This window comes from Scardinius erythrophthalmus, assembly GCF_964197995.2.
Source record: "Scardinius erythrophthalmus genome assembly, chromosome: 19".
NCBI lineage: Eukaryota > Metazoa > Chordata > Actinopteri > Cypriniformes > Leuciscidae > Scardinius > Scardinius erythrophthalmus.
Genome location: NC_138239.1, coordinates 38,589,416 through 38,612,256, shown reverse-complemented (window position 1 = coordinate 38,612,256; position 22,841 = coordinate 38,589,416). Strand labels below are relative to the sequence as shown.

Below are 22,841 nucleotides of genomic sequence, written 5' to 3'. Positions count from 1 at the left end.
CCACTAGACCCTTTTTACTGGGGCACGAGTAAAATATTACTGATAAATCAGTGTAGATTACCATATACTGACCTGAGAATCAACTCCTCTGATGATATTTCAGCAATCATGTAATGTGTGTTCCATCAGCGGATTAGATTGCTCTCTATCGTTTGTCATTGACGATGAAGCTATTTAGTGTGTTTGTAGCTTCTGAACAACTGTATACTACAAGTAAAGACTGTTTATATCCATTTACATCCAAAAAATTATTGAAATAGTATCCAAATATGTGCCTGAGTACTGATGAAAGGCTAGACACGTCATGCATTGAGCATCTGTTTATAATGAAGCAGAGGAGAGAGAGAAGAGAGTGTTATTGATCATTCTGAAGTTATAAGTACCAGTGAGCTGTTCTCCTCACTGCAGTTATTGACTCTCTCTCACACTGGATCCAGTAACGGCTGGTCGATACGGGCTCACACACTTACGGTACGGCACAGAACTGCCTTGAAGTGATCCGGTCAAGCTCCGGCCCAAACCAAACACAGGAGAGGAGAGAGAGAGACAGGACAGAGAGAGAGAGACAGGACAAAGAGAGAGACGGGACAGCGAGTGAGACAGGACAGAGAGATGGGACAGGACAGAGAGAGTGAGACAGGACAAAGAGAGAGACAGGACAGAGAGAGTGAGACAGGACAGAGAGTGAGATAGGACAGAGAGATGGGACAGGACAGAGAGAGTGAGACAGGACAAAGAGAGAGACATGACAGAGAGAGTGAGACGGAACAGAGAGTGAGATAGGACAGAGAGATGGGACAGGACAGAGAGAGTGAGACGGGACAGCGAGTGAGACAGGACAGAGAGAGTGAGACAGGATAAAGAGAGAGACAGGACAGAGAGAGTGAGATAGGACAGAGAGATGGGACAGGACAGAGAGATGGGACAGGACAGAGAGATGGGACAGGACAGAGAGAGGGAGACAGCGAGTGAGACAGGGACAGCGAGTGAGACAGGACAGAGAGATGGGACAGGACAGAGAGAGTGAGACGGGACAGAGAGAGTGAGACGGGACAGAGAGATTGAGACGGGACAGAGAGAGTGAGACGAAACAGAGAGTGAGATAGGACAGAGAGAGTGAGACGGGACAGCGAGTGAGACGGGACAGCAAGTGAGACGGGACAGAGAGAGTGAGACGGGACAGAGAGAGTGAGACAGGACAGAGTGTGAGATAGGACAGAGAGAGTGAGACGGAACAGAGAGAGTGAGACAGGACAGAGAGAGTGAGACGGGACAGAGTGTGAGATAGGACAGAGAGAGTGAGACGGAACAGAGAGAGTGAGACAGGACAGAGAGAGTGAGACAGGACAGAGAGAGTGAGACGGGACAGAGTGTGAGATAGGACAGAGAGATTGGACAGGACAGAGAGAGTGAGACGGGACAAAGTGTGAGATAGGACAGAGAGAGTGAGACGGGACAAAGTGTGAGATAGGACAGAGAGATGGGACAGGACAGAAAGAGTGAGACGGGACAGAGAGATGGGACAGGACAGAGAGAGTGAGACGGGACAAAGTGTGAGATAGGACAGAGAGATGGGACAGGACAGAAAGAGTGAGACGGGAAAGAGAGAGTGAGACAGGACAGAGAGAGTGAGACGGGACAGAGTGTGTGATAGGACAGAGAGAGTGAGACGGAACAGAGAGAGTGAGACAGGACAGAGAGAGTGAGACGGGACAGAGTGTGAGATAGGACAGAGAGAGTGAGACGGAACAGAGAGAGTGAGACAGGACAGAGAGAGTGAGACGGAACAGAGAGAGTGAGACAGGACAGAGAGAGTGAGACAGGACAGAGAGAGTGAGACGGGACAGAGTGTGAGATAGGACAGAGAGATTGGACAGGACAGAGAGAGTGAGACGGGACAAAGTGTGAGATAGGACAGAGAGAGTGAGACGGGACAAAGTGTGAGATAGGACAGAGAGAGTGAGACGGGACAAAGTGTGAGATAGGACAGAGAGATGGGACAGGACAGAAAGAGTGAGACGGGACAGAGAGATGGGACAGGACAGAGAGAGTGAGACGGGACAAAGTGTGAGATAGGACAGAGAGAGTGAGACGGGACAAAGTGTGAGATAGGACAGAGAGATGGGACAGGACAGAGAGAGTGAGACAGGACAGAGAGAGTGAGACAGGACAGAGAGAGTGAGACGGGACAGAGTGTGAGATAGAACAGAGAGATTGGACAGGACAGAGAGAGTGAGACGGGACAAAGTGTGAGATAGGACAGAGAGAGTGAGACGGGACAAAGTGTGAGATAGGACAGAGAGAGTGAGACGGAACAAAGTGTGAGATAGGACAGAGAGATGGGACAGGACAGAGAGAGTGAGACGGGACAAAGTGTGAGATAGGACAGAGAGAGTGAGACGGGACAAAGTGTGAGATAGGACAGAGAGAGTGAGACGGGACAAAGTGTGAGATAGGACAGAGAGATGGGACAGGACAGAAAGAGTGAGACGGGACAGAGAGATTGGACAGGACAGAGAGAGTGAGACGGGACAAAGTGTGAAATAGGACAGAGAGAGTGAGACGGGACAAAGTGTGAGATAGGACAGAGAGAGTGAGACGGGACAAAGTGTGAGATAGGACAGAGAGAGTGAGACGGGACAAAGTGTGAGATAGGACAGAGAGAGTGAGACGGGACAAAGTGTGAGATAGGACAGAGAGATGGGACAGGACAGAAAGAGTGAGACGGGACAGAGAGATGGGACAGGACAGAGAGAGTGAGACAGGACAGAGAGAGAGAGTGAGGTTCTCTGGTGCAGTAATGCAGTCGTCCTGCAGAGCGCAGTGACCTTTCACCCCAGCCGGCAGAACAGACTCCTCATTTCTCACATTCTTGCAATTATGTTCACGCTTGAAGCGTTTGTTCACTCTCAACACCCGCAAGACAGGACAAGCGTGAGTTCCTAAAAGAAAGTTTTTAGGCTGGAAAGTCTGTGAGAGAGAGAGAGACACACAGTAACATTTAAAACAAATTTATTGTGAAATGTTTTATTGTTATGCATCAGTCTGATCTGTGCATCAGTATTTTAGTAACAAAAATAACCAATATTTAAATATTAAAACTCTCAGACGAGTCATTACAGCACAGGGTTATTGGTAACCTAAACTAAGACTGGAACTATAAAAAAAATACATAACTTCAAAATAAACATTAACTGAAATCATATAAAATATTAAAAAAATTGTTTAAGTGCTATAACTAAGACTAAAATTACTAAAACTATATAGAAGTGTAAAAACTAATCACATGACAAAAGCACAACAAACTTACTAAAACTAACTAAAATGAAAATATATAAAGATTAAATTAAGTCTACTAATAGTATATCAATAATACGTATTTGACACTGATATATGTGTTAGACAACACTATAAATACTATATCTCGTATCACCGTTATACATCACTCAGCTCTATGGTAAAGCATTATAGACATAACAGTGTGGTTTTCTGTAAAGCTGCTCTGAAGTTGTGTGTATTGTGAAAGTGAATTGGACTTGACTTAGTATCAGTTCAGTCTGTGTGAAATCACTGCTAACAGTCGACAGCAGCGTGTCTGTCCAGTGTTAATGAGTTAATGAAGCTGTCAGTCCATCATATATCTTTACATACATGAGTGTGTTCAGTGTCATCTGGTCACACACACTCTTTCTGTTCAACATCAGTTCAGCGGGCTGAAGCGGCTGAGTCCTCTGCCCTTTTACACAGCAATATTTTTTTTGGGGGGGGGGGGGGGGGGGTAAAATATCAGTTGTGGCCCTCAGGCACTGAGACCTTCCACACACACACACACACACATACACATTGAGTTGTTGTGGCAGGTCTGGACCGACTGTGATATCACACTTTATTCTCTTCTCTAAAGTTAAAGTTTATGCCAGAAAGAGACGGAAAGACAAAAATGTAAACTATCAGGCACACACAGACAGAACTGCACTAGGACCCTCACTGTGTTTCTTGCACATATTTGTGTGTGTTTATTTAATTGTGTTTAATGAGGTTTGCTGGCTCTCTAGATACGCTCTTTCTAAACTCAGTACTGACCCACAACTCAACAGACAGGCCGATGGGAATCAGGCATTTAATTTAGGCAGATCTGTGATTATTTGCAATAGACATATTGATCAAATCTTTAATAATTTCTGTGCTATATTTGCATGATATTGCTCATATAAATAGTAGTAAAAAGTATATGACACAGCTTTCATTCATCAGGTCAATTATATATTAATGGGGGGAAAAGTCAGTTTAAAAGAGGAAAGTGAAATCTTTGTCATAGTATAGTTAAAGTTACCACATTCATTGCATGTGCTGCACTTTATTTGTACCATTTATGCTTTGAAAATTCTTTTTAGAATTTGAAAGATAATAAAGATATTGTTTGATAAATGAGATTTAAAGCCAAAAAAAAAGTAGTGCTTGAAAAGTCCTTTTTATTTTACAGTATCTGTACGAACCCTACATCTGTATCATCTGTGAGCAGCACAGGTCTGGTGACCATGAAGAGCAGTAAACCTCAGTGAGACGAATGAACTCTAGGGAATACCTTACATGCCTGCTCCATTCTAGCGGCTTGATTTGCACTGCGCTGGCCCTTTAACCGCTGCTGTGCTGAGTGTTTTTTGGGCTCTTGTTTTAGCATGCTGTGCCTGAGGGGGTCAGCCAAGAAGTCACCCTTAAGAGGTGATAATCCCATCACACTAGTTTTCCCCGGATGGCATGAGCGGTTCTGCTCTCAGGAGAGTCTGAGCCTTGTTCCTGTGCTGGTTAGGGGTTACTGAGGCCAGCGCTGTCGAAAGCAGGGCTTCTCAACCCGTGGGTCGTGACCCAAAAGTGAGTCTCAGGTCTGTTCTGATGGGACAGCAGGAACAAAACAATGATAGGCGAACATTAGAATACCACATTTTTGTTAATTCTCATTGTGGAGAAGCACTCCTGCGGGACACTCACAGCTAGACCCAACTGCTGGTTTTGTCAGTCGAGTTGAGTCACCTTTATTTATATAGCGCTTTTTACAATACAGATTGTTTTAAAGCAGCTTTACAGAGATAAATTTGTTTCCAGAAGAAAACAGTGTCACAGTCCAGCTTTAGTAAGTTCAGTGATGTTTAATTTTTGTTGTAAAAAAGTTATTAATTTAGTTTATATATATATCCGCTCTGGAGAAAACCGCGATGTCATCGTCCAGCTCAGTTCAGTTCTCGTATAATGGTGTCAATGCAGGCAGATTAATATTATTGTTGAATATTAAATTAAATGTCCCCAACTAAGCAAGCCAAAAGCCAATGGCGAAAAAGGCGACAGTGGAACCAAAACTCCATCAGTGACAGAATGGAGAAAAAAGCCTTGTGAGAACCCAGACTCAGTCGCTCAGTTCTCCTCTGGCCAACAAACCAACAGTGTATGATTATGATTTAGGCAGCATTACTGGTCAGAAGCCAGATTGGATCAGAACATTCCGAATATTTTGTCTATTGAAGGTGTGCTTATTTCGACGTTAACCTCGTCTCCTGCAGTATCCGTCCCCGTTCGTCAGACGGGCCTTTACTCCCTAATCCCTCCCGCCTCCTCCCTCCAAACACCCAGAATGCTCGGGAAGGGCTAGCGTTTGGCGGTGTGGTCTCTCACAGCGCCGATGCCCTACAGGTATCTCTCGAATGAGTGGGCAGATGAGAAAGAGATGCTGCCTTCCCAAGCACCGCTAACGTATTTATGCAAATCTTTTTGGGCATTATTGCAGATAAGCTCATTTTATAGTCTGATTTCCGCTCCCTCGTGTGGCATAATGAGTCGTCAAGCATGGGGGAGCGTGTCGGGGAAGAGCACCAGTCCATCGGTCCGTCTGTCCATGTGCCGAGCGCACCATCCTGACGTTCAGTTTGAGGAGATTGGGATGGAGGGGTTTGAGACGGCGGTTAGTGCTATTAGCTCTTGTTATTGGAGGCAGCCGTCTAATAATTTCTAATTACCCTAAGGAGGTATTAGGAGTGTTAGTCAGCAAGGATAATTTCTTATTTGCACGCCTGGAGCGGTGAGCTCTCTAGAAGAACGGAGGCTAATGTGCAACAAAACAAATCAACGTGCCACGCAGGGCTGCGGGCTTCAGGGAGGAGGCCGAGATAACGCTCATTATGCATCATGATAATTCATTTAGAATGTTATCAATTTCAGAATGGAGGCTTGTACTCACGCACACATAAGCCATTAAAAAAGCATGAGGAAAAGAGGCTGCTGTTCAAACTCTGCCTCCTGGTCTGTTCAGGTAGCTCCAATTACACACTTCCCATGTTTAAAGGCTGTTGAATGTTAAATGCTGCCTCTTCTCTTCATTTCCTCTGATCTTGAAATGTATTTCATAGCGAACACGAAATAAAATGTAAGACAGGACTAAGAATTGAGTGGGTGTTTCATACCAGAGTTTGCAGCCAATTGTTGAGGACTGTAACTGACCTAGGTGATCATTTCAGAGGCACGTTCTGGTGAAAGAGGATGACGACAGATAGGCTTTTTCTTTGTGCACTGACGAATTGTTCACAACAATACCAGGAGCATGCATTAAGGTACTAGAGCTAATTTGACTTTCTCGCTCCTGAGACGCATGCTCCCGTGGGGTTTGTTCTCGGTTCCATTTGGTTTTAATTGTGGCAGCACAGCAATACTCATCTTTATCCTCATGAAGTTATTCCTACCCGCTGTTTCCTTCTTTTTCTTCTTGAAAGCATCTTCCCCCGTCCCCTCAGCCTAGAATGACTTAATCTCTTGAAACAATTGGAGGAAGTTTAAGGAGAGACCGTTTAGATGTCTGAAATGAAATACCAAACAATGGCATCTCGCGATAGCAACCGATTTTCCACATTCGACATCCTCCAGTGGAAAAGCTTTAGTAGTCATGAGGGAAAACGCAAGAGTAGACAAAGCACAAAACCAAACAAGACAAAAAAACATGTTGTGTTTAGCGGTGTTGCGGGGTCAGGCCTGCATTGTGTGTTTCTCGCTGGGCCGTGGTCCTCAGACAACAGACTGTCTGCGGGAGACATCTGCGAATCCGACCTGCCGACCCTCAGAAGCGCTCTGAAGTGAGGGAATGCTGCCTTTAGCCCTCACACGGCCCGCAGGACAAACTCCAGCGCTATTAAGAAACAGAGAGAGAGACAGAACAAGAGGGAGACAGGCAGAGCCGGCCGAAGCGCGTCAGATCGGTTTTGTTTCTTCCTCAAAGGCCTTGCGGTCTGCGTTCCTCCTCAGATGCCCATGAGATCGTTTTCCTTCTTTATGAGTAAAGAGCATCTCGGTGCTGGAGAGGTTACGCTGGCCTGATGAGGAGCCACTGTTCAAAGCACCTGCTGTTGGGTGGGCCGGCGTCCAAGCGCATCGTTGTGCGCTAAATGAGACACGTTCCCCCCGCTTTCCGGAGGCTAGAGCGACCTTTGGCTGGAGATCTTTGCCGTCTTGTCTCGGTTCGTCTCGTTCTCCGTCGGGCCACTTACGCCTCGCTGGGGTCGCTGGGTCAAAGCGCAGTCCGCTTCCACTGAATTCGCCTCTTTCCTCGATGCGTGCAACACGTGCATTACAGTGAAGAGAGAAGCTGTTGTTTCTCTCCCTTTCTCGCTGCCTTTGATTTTCCTGATGGTTGAAGTCGTTGCCTCCGCTCAGGAGCTTTAGGGGAACGGCTGCATCTGCTGTTGAGGTTTTACAGGAAGAGAAAATTGAAAAATCAATAAAAAGCCAAAAAAGAGTGAGACAGAAAAAAAATACACAGAGGGCGAAAAGCAAAGCAGATAACAGCTTTGAAGAAGCAGACAGACATAAGGCTGCTCTTAGATTTGAGACGTGTTTTTGGACTAATTCAGGGGCAAAGGACGATGAATTTATTTTAAAAATGTAGTATAGACGCCACATTCGTACTCCACACCTGCGTCAGGCAGCCATTTTCCAAAATGTCTTTGTTTTATGAAGACCAATAGAGCACTCAAGCAATGTGAGACAACGACTTATAGAAACTCCACGGACGCCAGAGTGGCTGTAATCTGAACCTTCTGCTGGGAAACATTAGTTAGGAATGAGCATCTTCCTATAAGGTTCAATGCAGAGCTGTTGAGTCCATCGAATGATAATAAACTAGGTGAATTCAGTCACTTTTTGCCGTCGAGAAGAATTTCACCTGAATACACCCTATTCAACTGGAAGAGGTTTCTGAGTTTCCCTAAAACACAAGAGACAGTCAATAGAAAACTCATCACCGACTGATTTACATAACTCTCTCCCTCTCTCCGTTAATGCAGTTCTGCTCATTATTTTTACATTCGTGGAAGAGTGCTTGAACACAGGGAATGTCTGTGGGAAGGACAGCGGGCCGCGGTTATTGACTTGTAAAGGAGCGGGTAGAAACGTCTGGATAAGACGCGAGCTTCTCCCGCTCTTGTAAAGCAGTATCTGATTTCTCTGCTAGTTGGGTCCCCAGAGGGGCCGCTGGGCTGATGGGAGCTCACAGCTGCTGCAGAGAAGAACAAGTGAACACGTGAACTCTGGAGGTGTTCCCTACATGGTGAACTACGTTCAGAGGATGCTCGTGCTGATCCATTTGCTTACCGCATCTGAATATGGGCAGGTTTTCAATCACAATCCAGTCACTTGGATGTATTAGTGGTGATTGAGGAGAGATCCCCTGATATGATTGTGAAGCGCTTTGGGTGTACAGTCGTACATATAAAAAAGCACTATATAAATGCCTCATTCATTCATTCATTGAGTTGCCACGTGTATCAATAGTTGGCAATACCCAGCCCTGGACAGCACTACAGCGGCAACAGAACGCTGACTAATTTATGAGTGCAAACTGCACGTGTGCATGCGAGAGAGAGAATCAGAGGAAGTTTTCATTGACTCTGCAATGAGGTAGCCGAGGCCCATGGGGGGGGCTCTTCACAGTTTGAACTTCATCAGGGGTTGCGCTTAATCAATACACTATCGGAAAAAGAATTAATTACCAAAGCAGAATAAAACAGCTGCATTTTAAACGGAGGCTTCATCAATGGTTTAATCTCCTGCTTTCAGCTCAGGTGCCCTGAGGAATCGCTCTGACCGCGTGTAATGAGGAACTCAGGGACTTTACGCCCCACACAAGCCTTTCTCTCTCTCTCTCTCTCTCTCTCTCACACACACACAGACACACATCGGCCTTCCTAAACTGTATCTTCATCTGTGCAGAACCCCTCCACTCCGCCACATTCCCTTCCCACCAAATTCCAGTCTTCCCAGGGACGAGGAAGGGTATTAATGTGGAAATCTCTGCTGTAGGGCCGCTGGAAAGAGGCACACATTCCTAAAGTGAAAGGGACTGAACTGTCGCCCGTCCACGGCCCGCCCCGTCACCCACACCCCCGCCCCACTCTTGAGCACTCCTCCAAACTGCATTTCAAGTAGGGTTGAGAAGGGGTTACGGGTGATGAATTGGGTTTTTAGTGAGCTCATTAGGAAGCCAAACAGAGTCAGAACGCAGCGGAACAGAGTGGGGCCGTGGAGCAGCAATCAGTTCTGCTTGCTTTGTTCTGTGCCTCCAGGACATTTGTGAGCAAAAGTTCAGGGCAGACGGCTGATGAGAGAGGCCTGCCGAACAGAGCCCCTGATCTGATGGTTGACTTGTTGGTGTAGAAGCTTTAATTCGTCGGCTTCTTCGTGTCTCGTGTCCGCGGTGTGCCCTCGTAAGCCCGGCGTCTGATGCCCGGCTCTGGTAGGATAACGTGTGTAATAACTCCAAGGTGTCTGTCGAGTCTGTGTTTGTCTGAAGGGCAATTGAGGGTGGAGAATCTCCATAAATACAGGTTTTGTGTGCTGTAGAATCGGACCCTGTGCCTTCAGAGCAGGACTTTGATGAGCAGGCCAGAGTGCGTTAAGGGTTTTCTTTTAGAACGGTGTCGTGTTAGCGGCCCCTTAGTTAATAACTAATGATCTTTGCAATGGAAGTGACTCAATCAAAACTAACTTTAGCTGGACAATATCTTTATTCTAGAGCTGCTGTAAAGCCAAAACAATCTCTGTTACTGTAATCTCCTATTATCGCTGTAAAGCTGCTTTGAAACAATCTATATTGTTAAAAGCGCTGTATAAATGAAGGTGACTTGACTTGACTTGATTCCCTCTCTGGAGATTAAGTCTATTCCAGCACAGCTTTTTCTTTCTCTCTGCTCGTGTTCACGGGCCATAGAAATCCTGTTTTGGTGAAAATTGATGTAATTTGCTGTAGTAATTATCTTAGTAATTAACTCTCTAATGACTGCGGTGTGAAAGTGCTGTGGCTCTCATGTGCGCAGTCATTATTTGCTCTCCATTGTAATACAAGCTTCAAAGTGTGATGATACTGACTGGAGAGAGGGAGAATAGACTTGGATGCACCTCAATAACCTCTGGGGCCAATTATTGTAATTTGATTTGGACGACAAGCTGCAGGAAGAGTGTGGGGTCGGTGGGCCGTGCCGCGTGTGTTTAGGGGTGTGTGAAATCTCTAGACTTTCAGTCCCTTCACAACAAACCTGCTTTTTTTCCTCCCTCGAAAGGAAGATCTCATTGTTTCTGGACTGCAGATGCTCCCTCACACACTCGCCAATATCATTCCTGCTCGCAGCGGCAGTAAACGCACCGGCCTTTCCGCCCTGCATCCGTACATGTTTTTGCATTAGTGTTGAATCAGTTGTCCTTACAGCACAGGTTCGCGTGCAGCTTCCTTTAAACCGTCTCTCGGGATGTTGTTTCCCTGTGATTGTCTTTCACACGGGCCAGAAGCTCAGAGATGCAGGAAACACTTAATGTCTCATAAACTCATCAGAGTGATTAGCAGACTAATGAAGAGACGAGATGAGGGGCGGCGGGAACGCAGCGCTACGATCAGGCGCGGCCCCTCCAAGGCCCTGTTTATGATGTAATGAGATAATTGCCGTTACAGGTAGCAGGTTAATTACACGTGTAATTACTCAAGCGCTTCATACTGGCTCTTCTGAAACACTATTGGCATGTGATTATCAACCTTTTATTTCAGATCCTTTTATTTTCTCCTGGCGTTCACGAGGTCGGTTTGTTCATGTAAAAAAAAAAAAAATCCTGTGATGCCTCTCGTTCCACACAGGTCATCTCATTTTAATATTCGGTATTTTATTTTGATGGTCCCTTTTGAACATTTTGTTGATTATAAGTAACTTTGCAACTACATGTCTACTAACTGTCATTAGAGTATCAGTAGAGTAATAGTAGAGTAGAGCATTAGTAGTGTGTCAGTAGAGTATCAGTAGAGTATTAGTTGAGTATCAGTAGAGTATCAGTAGAGTACTAGTAGTGTATTAGTAGAGTATCAGTAGAGTACTAGTAGAGTATCAGTAGAGTATCAGTAGAGTACTAGTAGTGTATTAGTAGAGCATTAGTAGAGTATCAGTAGAGTATCAGTAGAGTACTAGTAGTGTATTAGTAGAGTATTAGTAGAGTATCAGTAGAGTACTAGTAGTGTATTAGTAGAGCATTAGTAGAGTATCAGTAGATTATCAGTAGAGTACTAGTAGTGTATCAGTAGAGTATTAGTAGAGTATTAGTAGAGTATCAGTAGAGTATCAGTAAAGTATCAGTAGAGTATTAGTAGAGTATTAGTAGAGTATTAGTAGACTCTCTGCTTAATATCTGCTAACTCTTTATTGTGATGCTCCTCAGACATTCTACTGACTATAAGTATATTTGCAACTACGTCAACTTATTCTAACCGTACCAGTCTAGTAATACACTGATACTCTAATGATACTCTACTAATACTCTACTAATACTCTACTAATACACTACTAATACACTACTAATACTCCACTGATACTCAACTAATACACTACTAATACACTACTAATACACTACTAATACTCTACTAATACACTACTAATACTCTACTGATACTCCACTGATACTCAACTAATACACTACTAATACACTACTAATACACTACTAATACTCTACTAATACACTACTAATACTCTACTGATACTAATACTCTACTGATACTCTACTGATACTCTACTAATACTCTACTGATACTCTAATGAGAGCTAGTAGACATGTAGGTGCAATGTTACTTATAGTCAACAGAATGTGTTAAAGGGACCATCAAAATAAAGTAAAACCTAATTTTCTCAGCACAGGATTTAGAGATTCTGAAATCTGCGGCACTCCTGGGATGACACCGACATGATCGTGTGTGTGTGTGTGTGTGTGTGTGTTATTAAGCTGCTTCCTCATACAGACGTCTAATTAAAGCGGTTTATTCCACTTCATTTACAAGCAAAAGAGAAGCTTTAGTTCTTCAGTGCAAACAACCGCACATTACATGAGTAGGAAAACAACACGGCGAGAATGACTGTGAGAGCGCAGCTGTCCGGGATGAGAGTGTTTGTGCAGATGTGTGTGTGTGTGTTTGTGTGTGTGTGTAGGTTATTCAGCACTAAATGAACTGCTGCTTGTGTATGATGTGTTTTTTTTTGTCTATTATACTAGTCTATTAGTTCTGCTTCTAGTCAGCTACTAGTCTCAAACAATTCTGCAAACGCGAGTGGAGTCATTAACACAAGTAAACACTGACCCACTGACTACTTTTCTGGATGAGAGGACTAGTGAAAGCGAGCAGTGGCATTAGGCGCAGGGTTCAGGGCTGACGCTCTCCGCGCTGACCTCTGTGTTTGTGGGTGAGCGCAGCGGTGTGGATCACTGCTCTCCAACACGAGCTCTGAGAGGAGCAGGAACGGTCCTGTGGACGCCGTCTCAGTAATTAGAGTCTTTAAGCTCAGACTCTGACGGCACTGCCTCCACCTTCATGCCCCATTAGCCTGAAACAAATGTCCGGGCCAAACAAATCTGTGACCGCACCTCTCCTCAAGACAAAGCTTCAGCCTACTTGATTTGGCTTTTTACTCTTTCCTCGTTGCAGTTGTTACGATCACATGTTATATAATCACACGGCTTCTTATCGTCCGCACAGCTTCAGTCTACTTCTGAACTCTCGACGCTGACGCTGTTCTGCTTTAATGTCCACACTGCAAAATAAGGTAACCTCTAATTGTTACATTAAACAGCTTTTTCTACCCGATTTTATCCATGAACATTTGTTTCGGTGGTATAAGTTAATGTAATTATGTTTATTCAGCGATTATTACATAATGTTTTTGATTTAAATAAAACCAGTTCATTTAGAGGTCTAATTCATTTATTTTTTTACTGTAATTTAACCAGATGTGCTGTGTAAATTTCTGTTGTGATAACTCATATAAGACACTTGAGGTCACGTTATAGAGAGTACAGGGTGTTTGACTGTCCCATCATCCAGCTCTAAACTGCTCAAAGTGACTCAAACAAACAAATATGTCTATTGTGAAAGAAACTGTACAAATTAAAATTGACTTCACTATGTAACACAACCTCAAGTTGTTACCATATTTTAAAAGACACATATATTCATGAAATGTTAAATGATGATTTAGCATCACTAGAACACTGGATTGACCAATCAGAAGGCAGGAACACTGGCTAATATTACAGCTGTTTTTTACAGTTCTCTACTTTATACGGGTCAGTGGGGGCCGAGTTTAATGTGGATAAACACTGTCTCTCTCTACAGACTGGACATGTTTGAGCCAGATAGAGGCCGATATGGAGCGAGCGAGAGAGAGAGAAAGGGGGCATGTTTTTCCTTCTCCAAGGGCACTGCTTTTCCAAAAGTGCCTGGGGCGAGACTGCAGCACCTCGTCTCCCGGAGGCCTTTGGGCGTCTCCTAATAGCCACCCCCCCCCCTCATCTGCCCCCGTCTCAGAGGTGCATGATGGGATACTTCCCCTTCCCCCTCTCCTCTTCTCCTCGTGTCGTCCTCATGTTTTGTGCTGGAGTTCACATCCGCACAGGTTCAAATGGCAGAGTTGCCAGGGAACAGTCAGAGGCCATTAGCGTTTGGGACGATTCGCCCTGCGGCGCTGCAGCGCTAACCAGCGAGCGGCGGGGCCATGTAGATTAGCAGCTTCACATGTAATGAGCAAGTTTACCCTTTCTTTTCTTCTTTTCTTTTCTTTTCTTTTCTTTTTTCTTTTGTTTTCTTTCCTTTTCTTTTTTCTTTTTTCTTTTCCTTTCTTTTCTTTTCTTTTCTTTTCTTTTCTTTTTTCTCTGTCTCTCCCCCTGTGTCAGTCTCTGTTTCACTGCGCTAATCCCGTCGAATCATTTTGTTGATTATTTCCACTTCTTTGACTCACTGTCATGTGTGTGTATGTGTGTGCATATTTCCACTAGTGACAGAGTTATCGTTTTTTGGCTGATTTGTGGGTAGATTATTGGCATCAGCTAAAAACAGAACCCAACACACCCCGTTATCCTCTCTCAGAGGATAAAGTAAATGTTGTGTAAAATGAGCCTTTTAGCAATTTTGTGTACATTTCATTCTCTGTCATTAAATTGCATGATGTGTTTGATTTATTCTGATCTAGATCTGTTGAAAACACACTGATCTCCAGACGTTTAATTTGTGTACATATAGATTTGGTTATCAGCGAGTGTCTGTGTGTGTCTGGTTTCAGGGGCCGTAGGGTAATGAAGCGAGTCGTCGGTCTGTAAACACACACGGGTCACTCTGGCCACCGCGAGCACTAGGCTATCGCGTTGCAGTGAAAATGGAAACGTCAATAAAATTAATCTGGCCAACTTTTGGCCTGGACGGCTCGCTGTGGTCCACTCATAACACACCACAACAAGACAGGTTTACACTCCTCCTCCAGATGTCATTGGAGCAGATGAGCAAACTGTGTTTGTCAAGTGACAGCTACGCCATTGCTTTTCTGAACGTGCAGTTTGACGGAGTGTGCGTTACGAACCCCTACCCCTGTGAGGTCACTTCTGCATCATCGCACGTATCCACGCGGCGAGGGCAAAGAAACGGCACTTGAGTGAAAAATAATAGATTAAAACAGAGAAGGAAAGGCTTTCAACTGTCCTTGTATTCTTTATGTATTTTGCATTTCATGACGCCACCCGTCGGATCTGTTCTCTTTGCTCCTTTTTAAAGTGATTATTTGAAATATTAATGCGTGATTATTGCTCATATAGGTGCGTGTGATTGATGTCTCCCCAAAAACAGAGCGACGTGCAAGTGTAAATTTGTATAATATCGCGGCGTAGTGCAGGAGTTTTTCAGATACATAATTTAGATGCCCTGAAGGAAGGCTTTCAAGGCATTTTTGCCCAAGGCCAAGAAAAAATAACTGACTTTTTAAAGTAAATCATTTTTGCTAATGCACAATTAATGGCAGAGGAGAAAGAAAGTAAGTCTGGGAAGTAGGTTATGCAGAGACCCGACCTGCCCTCACACATGGACATGAGCGAAGGAGTGCCAGTCGTGCTCGGGATATGCAAATGAGGTGCAGGAAGGGGAGGGGCCGCAATACTGTGCGTGTGTGTTTATCGCGTTTTACATTTTTTTGATGTTGTTGTTCTTCTTGCTTTGACGTGAGGGCATCCCTGTGTTTTAGGGTTTATGTAAGTTTATATATTGTCACTGTGTGTAAGATTGTGTACCACTTTTCTAAAAAGCTCTCCCTTTCGTCCAGGAGATGGTTTAGACAACAGCGTGGCCTCACCCGGCACGGGCGACGATGACGATCCAGACAAGGACAAAAAGCGACAGAAAAAACGAGGCATCTTCCCTAAGGTCGCCACCAACATCATGCGGGCATGGCTCTTCCAGCATCTCACAGTAAGTGTCTGTCTTTCCATGAGCTCTTTCTGTATCTATGATTGGGAAAACAATGCTGAGATCGCACGCTAGTACTCTTAATTGAAACTCTTACAAATCAGAATCAATGCACAGCTATCAACATTCATAGAACAGTTAGATCCGGCCGCTTTTGAAACGCTTGTCTGCGTTGTGTTACTCAGCGACATGCACCGCTTGATCCTGATCCTGAGCAGTTTTCATTTGAAAAGCAGCACTAAACTAATTATTTAGCCATTTTGTGAGTGTAATAGCATTTTGATGTTAAAGTCCCAATGTAGTCAATAATTGTATCCATTAAAACTCATCTTTGATCACAAAATGACATATTTAAGGGTTTTTTCCTTGAAGAAAATGTCTTCATGCCTTAAAATAGCTTGACTGTAACTCGACACCCTTGCCTCATTTAGTATGCGCGGTTCTATGAATATGCAAATGAGCCCCGCCTCCACTCACTCACTCAGCTCAGAGATCCACGGGTTGACGATCACACGTTGATCTGATTGGTTACAAGGTAGTTTGTGACGTCAGAAACACCAGCGATTTCAAAGCGTGTTTTTGTGTCTTTGGTTCACTGCCGTTTTAAGGAGGAAATACTCAGAAATGCTGTCGACTTATGAATTTACACATGGTTTGTCTTAAAGCAGATTAAAAACACCACATAGACATATAAACAACATTAAAAGCTGGATTTCCACCACAGGGGGACTTCGAGTTCAGTATCAGAATCAGTTCCTCGCGAAGAACGTTTTTAGGGTTCAGTGTAAGTCTAGTTGTTGTGGCACTAGTAGAGAGCGCTGTGTGTGTGTTGGTTTAGAGAGGTGGCATGCGGGGTCGTGTTCCCTCGGCCTCTCTGATGTCACGACATCATCCGCGGCTCAGGATATATCGATCGGGACGGGAAGGGTCGGGTTTCTGAGGGATGAGCATGTGAACTGAGAACGGCCATGCGTCTGTAGGACTGTGTCTGTGGAGGACTGCCGTAAGAGTCTGGCTTTGGACCCAGTGATCTAACTCAAGCCAGAATAATGACGGCTAATTAAAAGGGCTGTAAAGCCATTAGAAACATTAGAGGGATAATCAGAGGCGCTGAACTCTGCCATGCGCTTATAACTCTCATACTCATCAGAACAACCATTTGATGGACAAAGACACTTCACTTTTCTCTGCATTATTCTTGCACTCTTTTCATTTGTCGTCCCTTTCGCACTCTCAGAGCCACTTGTGTGTAAAGCAGTGAAGAGAGAGCCACCTACCTCGCCGCTTTTACCCACAAACGCCTCTCGCTTCTTTCACTCGGCTCCATATCACGCAGGAATTTCACACTGTTTTCAAAGATCATTAGGCGTCTTTACTGGCAGCTCAGGAGATCCCCATTCACGACGTTCACAAGAGACGCACTCCCGTTTCCTTTTAGAATTGTTTTAAAATGCGCTGAAAACCTAAGGAGAAGTTTTCATTAATGGAAATACAGAAGTTTCCATCATCCTTTTAGATGTTTCTCTCATTTCAGAGTCTTTTATGTGTGTGAGTAATAATTCATCCTTTTTAACGCACCTTTCTATTTTTTTTCTGACCAAAAAGGCTTAATTGAATTATCCCAAAGTACCAACCGCTGCCCCCCGCGCAATCCTTTACACCGCACGGCCGTGCCACACACTAACACATCAGGCCTTTTATTTTAATTTGTTAAGCAAATGTATTTTCCAGTTCAGGATGCATTGGTGCGCGGGTGAATTCATGGGGACTTTGGCCCTGAATGGCCCGTAGCGGCAGCTCTCCATTCAACCATTCATTCAAGGGTGCAAAAGAAAAGCAGCGAGGTTGTATTTTCTCAACCGCGGGGCCAAAGCGGAGCTGCTCTTCCATGAGCGGCGGGGGTCCCTTTACATATGTTCTCAACATTGAGCCATTGTCACTTATTCTGAGGGGCTCAAAAGGACGTAACCCCTTCCCTCCCCCCGTTTCCATCCCCCGCGCCTACAAAACAAGGCGCCAGCTAACAGTTACAATTGTGGGCTAAAATCGATGGCCTCCACTCCCAAGGAACGCTTTCCCTCTCTGACGCTCTGAGCCCACCCCTTACATGGGTGAAGCCTCTCTGAGCCAACGGGTCATTTGGGGCCAACAGCCAAATCCCAAAGCGGTGCGAAGGATAAACCCCCAAGAGATGCATGTAGTGCACATTCGCCACCTGACTGAACTGGAGAGTTTGGGTCAGAATGCACTGCCGGTGAAGCCCGAGAGATGCGCTTTTGCTCCTGGAGCTCTCTGGATCTCTTCCAGTGCCATTAGCGGGTAGGAAATCCCAGATGGCTGCTGTAAGCTTTCCCATACGGCACAGAGCTTATGTTATCGGAAAGATAAACTCCTCTATGGGGTGTATTGCTCTATTAGACTTCATATTTAATGAACGAGAGAGGAGAGCGTTCCACTAGGCTCACAGTAGGGCAGTGGTGAAGTGTAGTCATCGCTGCAGGGTCACCCAACAGTTTAATGGAGACAAACTTTGAATCCTCTCAATTAGTCTGTTGGCGCCCTTACTGTGTCTCCTGCTAAGAAGAGGGTCAGCCTGCAATGAAAACAGGAAGCACTCAGATACAAAGATATCACTCCAGGCCTGTGCTGTCCTTTCACTTCGGTAAGCCTACAAAAAGCAGTGAAAATAAATAGGGTCGTTTGAGCTGGGCGGCCTGAAATGAGGCTCAACCAATGGCATGAGGATCTGGGGAAAAGTGAATATTTATTGGACAATAATGTAGGGCAGGACTTTAATTGTTTTTGTATCCATTGGATTTGATTGGGTCGTGAAAAGTTAGTTGTGATGTTATTGGCTTAGTTTATTTTGGTAACACTTTACAATGAGGTTCATTAGTTAACATTAGATAATGTATTAACTAATATGAACTAACAATGAGCAATATATTTACTACAGTATTTATTAATCTTGGTTAATGTTAGTTAATAAAAATCCAGCTGTTCATTGTTTGTTCATGTTAGTTCATAGTGCATTAACTAATGTTAACAATTACAACCTTTGATTTTAATAACGTATTAGTAAATGTTGAAATTAATTTGAACTAAGATTAATAAATGAGTATTGTTCATTCTTAGTTCATGTTGACTTAGGTAGTTAACTAATGTTAACCCATGAACATTATTGTAAAGTGTTACCTTTATTTTTTCCCTTAATAACAGGCTTTACATCAACTAAAAAAAGTCAATTCAATGGTGGAGAAAGTTAGTATATGTTGCAGAAAGTATATGAAAAGTTTTCTTCAGAATAACATGCACTTATTAAATGTAAGGGCATTTAGTAAAGATGGTTGATTTTGAGTTCATTTTGACTTAGTGAATTAGTCAGAAACAGGCAGCTGATCATTTCTGATCTTTTGCTTTTGATTCACAAGTTACAAACCTCATCAAATGACTGTGTAAGCAAATAAACAGGATTAGCCAGGGGTCAGGCTGTCCCACAGTAAAGCAAACAGACTCGTTCCTCAGGCTTGACTCAATTAAACGTTTGGGCTGATCAGTTCTGACTGTTTGCATGTCTGATTCACATCACTGTTCATTTCCACTGCAGCACATCTGACAATTGTTTTAAACAATGGACATCTACATATAAACAAAATGTACACTTAAAAAAAAAAAAACTTCAGACAAGCCCCCCCCCCCCCCTCTCTCTCTCTCTCTCTCTCTCACACACACACACACACATAAAATGTGGTCGGTAGGTTGTATGAGTTGTATGAGTACCCCTGCTGTATGAGTTTTCTCAGGAAAGGTTTCCTCCCTCACTGTTTGCTGTAATGCAGGGCATTCTTAAAGCAGCAGTTTCATTTAAGGCCCAGCGAGGTTGTTTAGTGACGCTCCGGGGGGTTGCAAAGGGGCAACACTAATCTATCATGGGCGTGTTTGCCATCCATCACCAGTGCAGCCTATATAACAGTTCACTTCTCAGTGTGTGTGTGTGTGTGTGTGTGTGTGTAAGGAAGCCTGAGACCAGAAACATACTTACACTAATGTGTGCTTTTGCACCCCTTGTGGCAATGCTGAGAATGGAAACAGTTTTGGTAAAGCTGTGTTTTGGACAGTGACCCTACAGTGGGGACTCACTCTATCTGCTTTCTGCCCATTTGATCTGTTGATTCAGACCTGTTGTAAGTCTAGAAAATCAAGTATGTCACTGCAAACTGCCCACTGCTGCAGTCAGCTGACCAGTTGTCCATATCGAGTGACTCTTTCATTCTCGCAGGTTGTGGAATTACGTTAGACCCACATCAACCTTCATCTCCCGTACGCAAGTACTTGGAAATAGTTGCTGTGTGTGTGTGTGTGTGTGTGTGTGTGTGTGTGTGTGTGTGTGTGTGTGTGTGTGTGTGTGTGTGTGTGTGTGTGTGTGTGTGTGTGTGTGTGTGTGTGTGTGTGTGTGTGTGTGTGTGTGTGTGTGTGTCTGTGTGTGTGTGTGTGTGTGTGTTTGTGTGTGTGTGTGTGTGTGTGTGTGTGTGTGTGTGTGTGTGTGTGTGTGCTTGTGTGTGTGTATGTGTGTGTATGCTTTCGGTGTTTGACAGATCTTGGATAACAGTGCCTGAGAAGAAGCTTTTGCGTCAACTAGCATTTGGCATCAAGTTGTTCAGCATCAATATTAGCTTCACTTCTTAAATACAAATTTTGTTTTCAGATCACTGCATCCTTATTTAAACTGTTGCAGCTGCATTATGCTTTAATATGTCTCTGTGCATTAACATTTATAACCTGAAGGCAATTGTTAGTGTGTTCCTCTTTCTTGATCTTGTCTTTGAGCATCATGCTGTATGTTGTGTAAGACTGAACTTATAGCATGTTTTATCATGGATTGATGCTTTCTGGAGATGAATGAGTCTCTGAAATCTTTGTCAGTTGAGGGATGACCTTGCAGACACTTGGAATGCTCCAACATACCCAGACTGAGTCAGTATTAATAAAGACAGCTTGGACAGGCTGGAACACGCTGTTCTATGCATGTGTGTGTGTGTGTGGAGGGGAATGCTTTTGCTCTGACCTGAAGATACACATAAACAGTAAGGAGAACAAGAACTCTAGTTTAGTAACTCTAGATCTTACTGGACAGATCTAACTGACTTCCACACAGACCAACCCACTCGTGTCTGCCCAGAACACCAGGCTGGCTAACGGCCCAGGGAAGGGCAAATCCTCAAACTTCAAGCACTTGTTGGTTTTCAGAGGTTTTGTGTTTTCCCCCCAATGGACTTTTTGATAGACTGACTTCAGTATTACATTCAGTAAGGTCAGAAACAGAAACATATACAAGAGCGAAGGCACCAATGCCTGCCCAGAAGATTGCAAGAATGTGATCCAGATTTGTTATTATTCAGGTAGCTGCTATAAAACGTGAGGAAGTTTCACTAACTTGCTCAGCATGATTCTGTCTATACTGTTGACCTAAAAGATGAAACTGGTCATAGATGTGATTAGAAGGCATAGAGAACTCTAATGCCTTTTATAGCAACCCTTGTGGTAAAGCTATAAGTAATAAACTGTGAAATCAATGTGTGCACTCATATACTTGCTTACATTGTGTCTCAGGCTAAAAAGAGGGAGGAACTAGGGGTGTGGTCGAAGAAACAACTGAGACATAGAAGCTGAAAGCTAAGAGAGGATGGCCGTGTGTGTGTTTGTGTGTGTGTGTGTGTGTGTGTGTGTGTGTGTTTGGAGCAAAAATCAAAACCAGACTGTGCTTCTCTGTTTAGTTTGTCAGGGGACTGGCGCTCCTCTGAATCCCAGAGCTCTATTTCTGCTCTGTGATCTTCCCGCCCTTTCTCTGCTGCTGTTTTTATTCTGTTTTGTTTTTCCAGCACTTCTCCTCACAAGCCTCCCTCTGAGCTCTGTCTGCACCTCCTTTATGCTATTTCATAATGACGACCGAGCGCTGTGACTGCACAATATCATTTCATATCTTGAATGGTGCATCAAAGGCAACAAACAAAACGCACCAATTTGCTGTGGTTTCTGTTCAGCCTCCCAAGATGCTGGCGAACTGAAGCCTTCCGTCGACTGCTCCGCCACACTGTGGTGCCAGTATCTGATGCTCACCGTTCAGGCTCATAAGGGAGGGTTTCATGATGACTAAAACCTGTGAGCAATATAAAAAAATATTCACAAAAAGCCAAAGAAAAAAGGCAGATATAAATAAAAGAAAATGTACTAAAGACACATATCCTAATCAAACTGGAGCGTTTTGGCTCCAGATGTGAATGCATGTGAATATTGATCAGATCGCTGTAGTTGTAATGTCCCCGGGGCACGACAAACCCTGCTCAAATCTACAGCGATTTAGATAAAGAGAATTGGCAAGACACAACGGATTTCAGCAAGCATAACCTCCTCCTTCTTTCTCCTCCTCCTCTCCCCCTTCAACCAGGGAGCAGAATAAAAGGAGGGAAAACCTGTAATTACACACACTCTTCTGAATCTCCCTTAATGTTCATTATTTAAAACCGGCGGCAATTACAAGTTCAAAGGGGCTTAGAGGGCCAGCAACCTGCATAATCGCCAGCAAATGAAGTATAGCGTGTTCACGGCAGCGGAGCCGCTGCTGGGGGGGGTGAATCATACATTTCCATACGGGCACAAATCTCTGCCACCTCAAGGCTCCAGCGTGCACTATCCCTGCCTCGCAATCCTCTTAGCCACGGCTTTTTGTCTTTCTTCACCCACCAGCTACCCTCCGACATGTAAAGCATATCAAACTTTACCCTGGCTTATGTTGTACATTCACAGTTATTTGTCCTTATGTTTATGGCTGCCAGGCCGCCCACCCTCTCCTCCAGATTACTCTGCTCTGTTTCTCTCTCCTCCTCTCTTTTCCTCCCATTTGACGTCACATGCATGAGATGCGGGCGCAGGAGTGAGCGCGTCCCCACAGGTGTATCTCAGTTACCTTAGGAGACAGTCACAGCAGCCAATTCTGTCCACAGGTGGCTCTTTGCTCATCAAGAAGAAGGCTTGTGAGCCCAGCGGTTAGCTCTGGTTT

At 44.2% G+C, this 22,841-nt stretch overlaps 1 protein-coding gene across 5 annotated transcripts in view; it reads left to right on the top strand.

The window, feature by feature from the left end:
• The window catches only part of meis2a (Meis homeobox 2a), an 87,390-nt gene that overhangs the window by 28,577 nt on the left and 35,972 nt on the right, over positions 1 to 22,841 (top strand). For 4 of the 5 annotated variants that reach the window (XM_081347229.1, XM_081347226.1, XM_081347230.1 and 1 more), the window contains exon 8: positions 15,642 to 15,787. In XM_081347229.1, the coding sequence (XP_081203355.1) occupies positions 15,642 to 15,787 (146 nt within the window). The remainder of the gene's footprint in view (positions 1 to 15,641; positions 15,788 to 22,841) is intronic. The other variant, XM_081347228.1, reaches the window with a different exon arrangement.